General features: G+C 41.3%; 1 protein-coding gene across 7 annotated transcripts; it reads left to right on the top strand.

The window, feature by feature from the left end:
* Window positions 1-2,645: 2,645 nt before the first annotated feature.
* On the top strand, window positions 2,646-9,739 carry slc8a2a (solute carrier family 8 member 2a). 7 transcript variants are annotated; one of them, XM_028422364.1, is made up of 13 exons: window positions 2,646-2,766; window positions 3,159-3,296; window positions 3,476-3,703; window positions 3,822-4,109; window positions 4,621-5,055; window positions 5,320-5,681; window positions 6,574-6,683; window positions 7,041-7,058; window positions 7,491-7,499; window positions 7,682-7,794; window positions 8,378-8,477; window positions 8,961-9,227; window positions 9,363-9,739. In XM_028422364.1, exons 1-13 carry the CDS (start codon window positions 2,695-2,697, stop codon window positions 9,737-9,739), a joined length of 2,517 nt encoding a protein of 838 aa, XP_028278165.1. In that variant the 5' UTR covers window positions 2,646-2,694. The 7 variants fall into 7 exon arrangements, with proteins under 7 accessions (XP_028278165.1, XP_028278160.1, XP_028278163.1 ...); XM_028422359.1 differs by lacking the exons at window positions 7,041-7,058; window positions 7,491-7,499 and adding an exon at window positions 7,232-7,249 and having other exon boundaries at window positions 3,822-4,091; window positions 6,574-6,677; XM_028422362.1 differs by lacking the exons at window positions 7,041-7,058; window positions 7,491-7,499 and adding an exon at window positions 6,778-6,788 and having other exon boundaries at window positions 3,822-4,091; window positions 6,574-6,681.
* The last annotated feature ends 307 nt before the right edge of the window (window positions 9,740-10,046 follow it).

Here is a 10,046-nt window from a genome sequence, read left to right as displayed (position 1 = left end):
GTTTTTTGTGTTTTTTTTTGCCAAAAAAAGTGTACTATTTACATCCTGTTCTGTAAGCCATGGCGGGACCAGTGGCAGCTTTGCGCATGATTGGACGCAGAGTGGTGTGGCTTTGCTCTCTGCTGTGACTGCAGCTGAGACTGCTGCGCGAAGCTTCTGTGAGACTGACTGACTGTAAGTGCTTTGGGGCTGGGGAGGAGCTCACAGTCGCACCCGCTGCTTGTTGAGGACAGTAACTGCACAACGATAAGTGCTTTCACGTCAGTCTCCAACAGTCACCAGAGAAAGTCGCTAGATTTGTCGCTAGTCGCTTTTGACAAAAAAGTTGCCACATTTATCGCTGATAAGTGAGAGGTTTTGTCTGGCTGATAAATTCCCCAGTCTCTTGATCTGAATAATGCTTGTTTGTGACAAGAAAGGAAGACATATCCTGCTATACGTGAATGCATTATTCAATAATGCATCCAGCTCTTCCAGTACCAGGTTCTTTTGCTAGCACTAATGATGGACTGCTATGCACTGGAATGTTAATAAGCATATCCAAAAGAATCCCTTACAACCACATAAAGTAAATAAAAGTACATTTTATGGATTATAAATGCTCTGTGTCTTAAGATTTCAGTCCAGTCTTATGCACCTGTTACTTAGGCCAGCTCCACCAAATTTGCTTTTAGACGTTAAGGCCCTTTAAAAGTCTTTCTAAAGTCATACAAGCCATTAGGGATGTTTGATTCCCAGCATTTTTTTATCTGGATGGTAAAGATTAGACTAATGCTTTACTACAACTTTGGAAACATTGCGATCAGATAAGAATTAGTTTAGAATACATCTTGCTATTATTTTTACTCTGTCTTGTGCCAAAAAAACATCACCAAGCATTTCTATTGTCCAGATATGATTGTTGAGGGAGTTATTTTTGGAGACCCAACCCCCTCCCCTCAACACTGATGTAAGATGGCCCTCTGTCTGAGGTCGTGGTAACCATAGCAGGCCTTGGAAAGTGAAATGCGATGCGGCGGGCCCTCTGGGCTGTGTTTCTGAATCACAACTCCATAATGAGCTGGCAGAGCTCCAGCTGCATCAAAGATGCAGCACCCCAGTATCTGTTTCAACTCCCAGTGCACAATAGTACAGTGTCACTTGTACAAAGGAAAGTGAAGGTGGTGAGCCCACAAGGAGCTTTCAGAGACTGAAAGCTTTACCAACCTGCCGTACTCTTATTCTCTGATGAGCTTACACTGAGTTTTTATTCTGCACTTTGTCATGTGTGCTCTCCTATAATGTCTGTGATTTGATATTAGATTAGATTAGATTTACTTTACTTTACTTATTATTGAGCTCTCCAGATATTGTGTAGAAAGACTTAAACTTCTTTAACTCATTTAAAAAAAAAATCTGACAATTGTCTTAGTGTCAAAACTGGTAATTTCATAATGTATAGTATTTCAACAAGGCATGTTTGAAAATGGTCACAACAACAACAAATACAATATCAATATCATCATGACTCAGTGGTCACTTTTAAGCCCTGTCACTGCCTATAAATAAGATAGGAAAAAATGATGTTAGCACACACAACAGTTACTCATGTAGCTTACCTGTGATGACTGTAGTCTAAGCCTGTAAGTGATAGTGATTCACAGAATTATTTATTTAATTGACCTGTCAACTACTGTCAAATGAATGCATTTGTCTCTTTGACGTATCACATCAGATATTGTGAATTACAGGCCACATTAGCAGACACACACGTCAATGTGGCTCTCAAGTGGTTCTCAAGAAACATCCCCTCAGAAGAACTCTGCATCTATATAGCATCTACACTAAGATGATGGTGATATTGTGCTTCATTGAGAAAAAAACAAACACTGCGAGCTACAGTGCTTTGCCATTTTTACCACAGTGGGGGTTCAGCGATTAGTGCTAGTGAATTGACTGAGCTGCATGGGTTAACGACCAGGCTTTAGTTTCTCAGAGGTCACTATGATATGCTGTTTAGATTACTCAGTCAGGTCAGTTTACTCTTAACTGCTAATAACAATCCTTTGTTGTAGGAGGCTATGGTTAAAAAAACAGGCTACAAGCTGACTAAATGTTCTTTAATCCCTGAAGCAGTTTTGTTAGTACATGTGTTTGTCTTTATCAGCTGCTGGGTTTTACACAGGATTACAATGTGAGGGCAATACACATTTAAATAGTAAAAACCAATACCTCACATACAGATTGAGAACGCACATACACTGTGTATATACCCTTGAATATCTGACTGTGTCGATTCTATTTATTGTAAAACTATTTAACCTTGTTGTATGTCTGTCTTGCTAAAATATGTCTTTGTTTGCCTCTTTAGGGGAATTTTTTGACCCAGCGGCTTCCCCAGTAAACCCCACCCCCACCCCAAGGCCCACCTGACTCAGGGATACCATGGGAATCCTACCGTTTCACCTTTCCCCACTCTTCATCCTCTCTTTCTTCCTGCTGTGCCATCCCTGCACCTCCTTAAGGCCCCAGGTTGTAGAGCGAGCCTCTGGCAATGAACTACCTCAGTCCTCTGGTAATGCTACAGGGTCTGGAAAGCGGACATGCACAGACGTTGTAGTGTGTAAACCTGGCATCCTACTGCCCGTGTGGCTACCACTCAACCCTCCACAGGGGGAGCAGGCAGGGAGGGCTCTTCTCTACTTCCTCTCACTCATGTACATGTTCCTGGGTGTGTCCATTATCGCAGACCGCTTCATGGCATCAATAGAAGTCATTACCTCTCAGGTATTACTGATCTTAGAAATGATGAAAGCCACATTGACCCGTGTGTTTTTTTTTCCAGAATATACATGACTTAATGTGCGGTTATGAAAAAATGATGTAATGTATGCTTGCATGGAGGATTTGAAAAGAGTTACTGCAACCCCTTGTAAAAGCACAAGAATGGTATTCATACATCACATAAACACGAGGTTAAAAGCACTTGTGTGTCATCAGCTCATTACTAAGTTAGCTCATTACTGAAGTAAGACCTAAGCTCACAGTGTTGGAGGCAGCTAAGACTTACAGTCAAGAGCTTTTATATATTCGTCTACAGGCATAGATATTATTGATTACTTGTGTCTGTTAATTGTTAACACTATCTTTGACATTTTCACAAACATCTGTCTTTGCAGGAGAAAGAGGTGACCATCACTAAACCCAATGGTGAAACCACAGTCACCACAGTGCGAATCTGGAATGAGACAGTCTCTAACCTCACTCTCATGGCCCTGGGTTCCTCTGCACCAGAGATCTTGCTTTCTGTTATTGAGGTCCTTCTTAGTTCATTTCTTTAACAAATACACACACACAGACCTTTAAAAGAGACTTGAAATGTAACTTTCTTATAGATATGTATGTGCTTTTCACCAAAATGTATGATTTGCAGTTGGGTATGTGTCATTGGTTCTTGGTTTGACTGCCTTTTCCCTGAACTGTGTCCTTATGACAGGTGTGCGGGCACAACTTTGATGCGGGAGAACTCGGTCCAGGCACCATAGTGGGTAGCGCTGCCTTTAATATGTTTGTGATAATTGGTCTCTGTGTATGGGTGATCCCTGACGGAGAGGCGCGCAAGATCAAACACCTGCGAGTCTATTTTATCACAGCTTTCTGGAGTGTTTTTGCCTACATTTGGCTCTACCTCATACTGGCTGTCATCTCACCTGGGATTGTAGAGGTGTGTTTTATACCCGAATACAAATGTTTGGGGCGTCTGGGAGAACTTTATAGTGTGTTCTCTTAATTTTATATCAAACCAACTGTGTCAAGTAATGTCATATTGTCTTCATAACCAGGTGTGGGAGGCTGCAGTGACGCTGCTTTATTTTCCGGTGTGTGTGATCTTGGCTTGGATTGCTGACCGTCGCCTTCTCTTCTACAAATACATGCACAAACGTTACCGTGCTAACAAAAGGCATGGGATCGTGGTGGAAATGGAGGGTGACCTTGCTCCCAAAGGCATCGATATGATCATGGATGGAAAGCTGCCAGACGGCCCTGGAAACTCCTCCAGTGTGACTGTCTCTGTACAGACAGGCAATGAACTAGACCATAACAAGGATGAGGTAAGAGAAGGGAGAAATGCTTTAGTAGACAGACATTGTGAGACTATATGGTATAATGGAATTATTGCTTTAATGTGTATCACCTACTTTGTGCAAAATGTAACTCTCTTTAATTACAAAATGAACATTTGTTGCTTTGTAGTATTGTATTAAAAGTAATATTCCTCCTGTATGTCAGTGTAGCAGGAAGATGAAAGCTTACTGTTTCAGACCCACTGGTGACTGCAATAAACCTTGAAGCCACTTACTGGGAATTCAAGGAGAATGTCAGGTTCCCTTCAGTCTAGTAGGAATCAATCCCAGCAGGAGCCTGAATTGCAGAATTGCAGACAGCAGGAGCCTGAACAGCAGGAGGATGAATAGCAGGAGCTCTCAAAGTTTCTCATGATTACGTTTTGTGCTAAGAAACACTTGTGGATATTATTTTAAGTTTTTTAGTGCTCTGCTGGACCAGACTTGCACAGCATTAACAGCACATGCATTTCTATAAATATATGTTACTGAGCAATTCAATTCCCTTCTTGTGAAGGCGGTCCGCATCTTAAAAGACCTGAAGGAGAAATACCCAGACAAAGACATGGACCAGCTAATTGAGATGGCCAACTACTCAAGCTTGGTTCACCAGAGGAAGAGCCGCGCCTTCTACCGTGTCCAAGCAACACGTATGTTGATTGGTGCTGGCAACATATTAAAGAAGCATGCTGCAGAGCAAACGCGGCGCTCAGGTGGCCAAGAGGGCGACAAGGCCACATGCTCACACATTTGTTTTGAAAGTGCCCAGTACCATTGCACAGAGAACTGTGGCTCTCTAACCCTGGGGGTTATACTTGATGGAGGCACAGGCCAAAACACATTCTATGTGGACTACTGTACAGAAGATGGTTCTGCTAATGCTGGATCTGATTATGATTTCACAAAGGGGACCCTAGTGTTTAAGCCAGGAGAGACCCGCAAAGAGATCAAGGTGAGAAATAGAAAGATAATTCCTAAATATCACTATTGTCATTGTGTTTCCTGTTTATTCGTACTGCCAAGTGCCAAGTAAAGACTAAGAGGAAATTGCAAATTTAGCTTAGTGCAGTTCTAATGGTGTAGAGAAGTGTACACAGGAATTTTACATCCCTAGTACCCTAATGCTTTGGGGCCTGATAACCTCAAAAGCATCACTTATCTCTGTATTATGACTCATATTGTGTGACCACACAATACTGAACTCTGCTCCTTTCAGGTGGGTATCCTGGATGATGACGTCTTTGAGGAGGATGAGTATTTTCATGTGCGTCTTCAGAACCTGAGGTTGGAGGAGGGTGGAAACGAAGGGACAGGAACTCCACCTAAGGGTAGATTAGTGGACCCACTGGTTGCCACCGTCACTATTTTGGACGATGACCATGCTGGCATCTTCACATTTGGACAGCAGGTGCTGCGGGTGAGCGAGAGCACAGGCATGCTCACAGTGACGGTGGTGAGGAACTCAGGCTCCAGGGGCACTGTTGCTGTGCCATATCATACAGAGGACGGTAGTGCCAAGGCTGGGGTGGACTATCAGGAGACTAAAGGAGAGCTGAGATTCACTAATGAACAGACCAGGTGAGGCACAGTTAGCAACCAGAGACCAGGAGTCACATTCAATCGATGCCCCTACATTAGAATGTTAGTTTTTCCTGCTGCTTTCTGACTTTATTTGAGAAGACAGTTTACCTAACCAAATTGGCCAGGATAATTACCAGCTCACAAGAAACTGTTTGAAATGTTTGCAGGTTTGTATGTTGCAACTTTAATGCTTTTCGATATGCATTAGAAAGGTCTGTTAGTGCTTCTTGGAAGGGGGCACCAGAACATCACTCAAAGATTCCGCTGAGCCATTGGCCATGCACTTTAGGAGATCCTTTTAGACAGAATTACTTGATGATTTGACACCCAAAGATAATCCCATCCTGATCAGGTGCAGGAACCTTTAGTCACCCCATGTAAGCTGACAGATCCTTTTTCCATTAAATTTTCAGGTTGCATAAACTGTGTTTGCACACTAATTGTACACTTCGTGAAAGATTGTTATGTAACATGCCAGTCAAAAGATGCTTCCCTGCAAGGAGTTTGACAATTAGCAGACCAAAAAAAAATCTAAGATTATTCACATAATTTATATTTTCCCCTAGTGCCTCCATAATGCAGTGAGATCTCAGAACACTGAACTTTAAGTTTTCCATACATTCTCAGAGGATTGCACAAATGACTGTAAAGTCATTCATTTAGTTTATCACCATCTCCGGCACACGGAGAAGCAAGAGCACTGTGTTCAGACCTGAATAATTTAAAGGTCCACTGTGATTAATTATTCAGGTCATTTCAATTTGTGATGTGATTTAGATGGTGAAATAAATTTCTGTTTTGGTTAAGTACATTAATGCAACATCTCAGTCATATGTAAAAGTGTATAATTAAAAGTGTCTGTATGTTTTTCTTGCCTGTGTATCTCCAGTCAGACATTACAAGTGCACATTATAAATGTGGAAGAGTACGAGAAGCAGGAAAACTTCTTCATTGTGCTCGAGGACCCTAAGTGGCTGAAGCGAGGACTCTCTGGTGAGTGTGTAAGAATTTGTTTTTTTCATAATAATGGTTATACATGGGAAAGAGTAATTTAATTTAATGAAAGTGTAATTTCTCTTTTAATAGGAAATAGTATACTAGATAGCAGCAACATACAAGATCAAGTATCAAAACAATAACTGCAACACCTTCAGCTTATTGCTTTGCCTGCTATGTCAGTGCTAGTAACTGAAGATAACACACTTCTATTCACTGCTGTCTCTGATTCACCGTAGCACAGTCACTGCAGCCAGTTATGAATTTACTGTAGTGTCCTTCGGTAGCCTGTCCTTGTAAGCTTAATGTGTCAAAGGCATGGTGCCAGAACTGGATGTGCATGTTAGTGGAGGTCAAAAGATACAGTTACATCAGTTTGTAATGTACAGTAATTCATTTAACAGTAAGGACATGTAGTGCATACCACAAGCAACCGAATGTGTACAGAAGTGTACAGACCAATTCCCCTGATGCATTTGAGCCTAGTCTAATATGTCAGACCTTAATGTCAAATGTCAAATCATATTGAATTGTTATGTCTTCCTTCACAGCACTGCTGCTAAACCAGGGTAAGATTAATTCAATGTTGAGGTTTGAGAGTTAAAGGTCCATTGTGCGGCATTTTAAAACAGCACATTGTTGCGAACAGTTGGCAATAAAATGAAATGTTTGTCTTAATGAAGTTAGGAATAACTAATTTTAAAAACAAACATTGGGGTTTGCGTTCTCCCTTTTACTCTCTAAGACTGGAAACCACAATTTCATAATGGTGTGTTTTTACTGACATTAACAAAGGAGGTTGTGGTTAAGATGATCATTGTGGTGAGAGTCTTTGGAGAAATTATCGAAGCTACATCAGAGTTGAATGCCGCACAAAGCACCTTTAATTTATCCAGCATTGAAAGTGTATGCAAGTGTGTGATTTTTCATCTCCAGGTTTGGGCCTGTTTATGTTTGTGTAACCGTTGACATGACAATTAAATGTCTGTGGTCCCTGACAGGCAAGCCTACCCCTGAGGAGGAAGAGGCCAGAAGAATTTCTGAGATGGGCAAACCCATTCTAGGGGAGTATAGCAGGCTGGAGATCGTCATAGAGGAGTCCTGTGATTTTAAGGTGTGTGTGTGTGCAAAAGAAGGCAGTAAACCAGCATACGTTTGCATACATGGCCATTTGGAACAAGTGTTAATATATACTAAAATGTTTTTACAAATAAAAGCAGTAGATTTAGATTTTTCCATGCATACTTTTGTGTTGTTTAAGTGTGGAAAAGTGTATGTTCAGTCCAGTAACCACCAGATGCCCTCCTATGCATCAGACTCCCAATGGAGTGATAGACCAGGTACAGTTTCTATCAGCATGCTGTGTGATGGGAATGAGAAGACTTTTCACCCTTGTGAACTACTTATACTACTTATGAAACTCTCATTATTCTCTTGTGATTGCAAAAATACTATATATTCTTTTCTGTCCTTTAAGTTTGCCCATGCATTACGTGCATCTTGTTTTGACATACACTCAATCTATGTGTGTGTAAATGAGTGCATTGTGTGAGCAATGTCTGGGTCAGGTTATTTTAAACAGTGTGGCAGTGAAACGATGAGTTTGTTTTAAAACAATACCGAAATGTTTTTTGTTGTATTTTTACATTTTAAGCAGTAATTATTTCTGCCTCATTATTGACTTTAAATCATTGCAGGACACTGTGAATAAACTCCTCAAGGACACAAATCTAGCAGCAGTGATCGGCACACACTCATGGAAAGAACAGTTCTTTGAAGCAATCACAGTCAGTGCAGGTCAGTGGGGATTATATACAGTTTTGTGTAGCCCATAAAATGACTTTGTCAGCCTTATAGGTTTAAATGAAATCAATACTACTCATATGTTCAACAGTAAAGAAGATACAGAAGGTACAGAAGATACTAGGACTGCCATAGCATGTGTACTCTGTACTCATGAATTTGAAGTGAAACAATCAAGATGTGATTAAAGTATAAACTTTCAGATTTACTTTCGCAGTAATAATTTTCACAGTCGAGTAACTTGACAGCAGTTTTATGGCAAGCTACAGTATGTCCCATTTCCTAAGTTATATTATGACAAAGTAAGCTAGTGTTAAATTTGCATTAGGTGCCTGTTAATGGTTACATGTTTTCCTTTTTCAATGCTTGCTATTCAGGATGTGATTAGATGTTGCAGTAAAAAAAAACCTGTACTGTCCATGGTTGGAGCAGTGTGTCATTTGGCTTGACTTTTTTCACTCTGTCTCTTTTAAACAGGTGATGAGGAAGAAGGGCAGGAGCAGCGAGCACCAAACTGCTTTGACTACTTTGTACACATACTGTGCATTTTCTGGAAGATTCTCTTTGCTTTTGTCCCACCCACTGGGTACTGGAACGGATGGGCATGCTTCTTAGTGTCAATCTCTGTCATCGGTGTGTTAACGGCCATCATCGGAGACCTAGCTTCCCATTTTGGTTGCACTGTAGGTCTGAGAGACTCTGTGACTGCGGTGGTCTTTGTAGCACTGGGGACTTCAGTTCCTGGTTAGTGAGTCTCTATTTGATTATAACTGAAACCTTTGGGCAAACACTCACTAAATGCAATGTTTAAGTGAGGGCTTGTATTTCTCAAACACCAGAATAATCTAATGACCTCATATTCTCTACTTGTTTTTTCAGACACATTTGCCAGTAAAGTGGCTGCCACGCAGGATCAGTATGCTGATGCATCTGTGGGAAATGTAACAGGAAGCAATGCAGTCAATGTTTTTCTGGGCATTGGTGTGGCCTGGAGCGTGGCTGCAGTATACTGGAAAGTCAAAGGGAAAGTCTTCCGTGTGGATCCAGGCTCTCTGGCCTTCTCTGTCACACTCTTCACAATTTTTGCCTTCTTCACTATGGGAGTGTTGATGCTGCGTCGAAGGCCGTCCATAGGTGGTGAACTGGGAGGCCCACGGATCCCCAGAGTCCTCACTTCACTGCTGTTTTTTGGACTCTGGTTTCTCTACATCCTCTTCTCCAGCTTAGAGGCCTACTGCCATATACAAGGCTTCTAAGAGAGCTCTGCTGGAGAGAGTCACTAACAAACACAACACCAGGACATCCTCTTGATAGCACTGTTACAGTATTTACTACTGAGCATGTATTAATGTTACCATTTGACAACTGCTGCCATGGTTCATAAAGTAATGTATACACTACAGACTCACATATATACATCTGTATGTCTTTCACTGCAGGACTCCTAGTCATTTGAATTCAGTTCAGTTAACTAAAACAAATGCAGCGCTAAAGGGGAGGACAGATGGTCAGGATTTTGCTTGATAATAGCCGGATACCTGTTGGCTCAGTCTGGAATGCAGG

This window comes from Parambassis ranga, chromosome 14 (genome assembly GCF_900634625.1).
Source record: "Parambassis ranga chromosome 14, fParRan2.1, whole genome shotgun sequence".
In the NCBI taxonomy this organism is placed as follows: Eukaryota; Metazoa; Chordata; class Actinopteri; family Ambassidae; genus Parambassis; species Parambassis ranga.
The sequence above is the reverse complement of the archived record's forward strand: the minus strand, read 5'-3'. Positions and strand labels throughout refer to the sequence as shown.

Bases quoted from the DNA above. Each gene is read 5' to 3' on its own strand.
- slc8a2a (XM_028422364.1), top strand. From the start codon at position 2,695: ATGTACATGTTCCTGGGTGTGTCCATTATCGCAGACCGCTTCATGGCA. The intron at 3,297-3,475 runs GTCCTTCTTAGT...TCCTTATGACAG, and splicing joins TCTTGCTTTCTGTTATTGAG to GTGTGCGGGCACAACTTTGA. The intron at 8,478-8,960 runs GTCAGTGGGGAT...TCTTTTAAACAG, and splicing joins AGCAATCACAGTCAGTGCAG to GTGATGAGGAAGAAGGGCAG.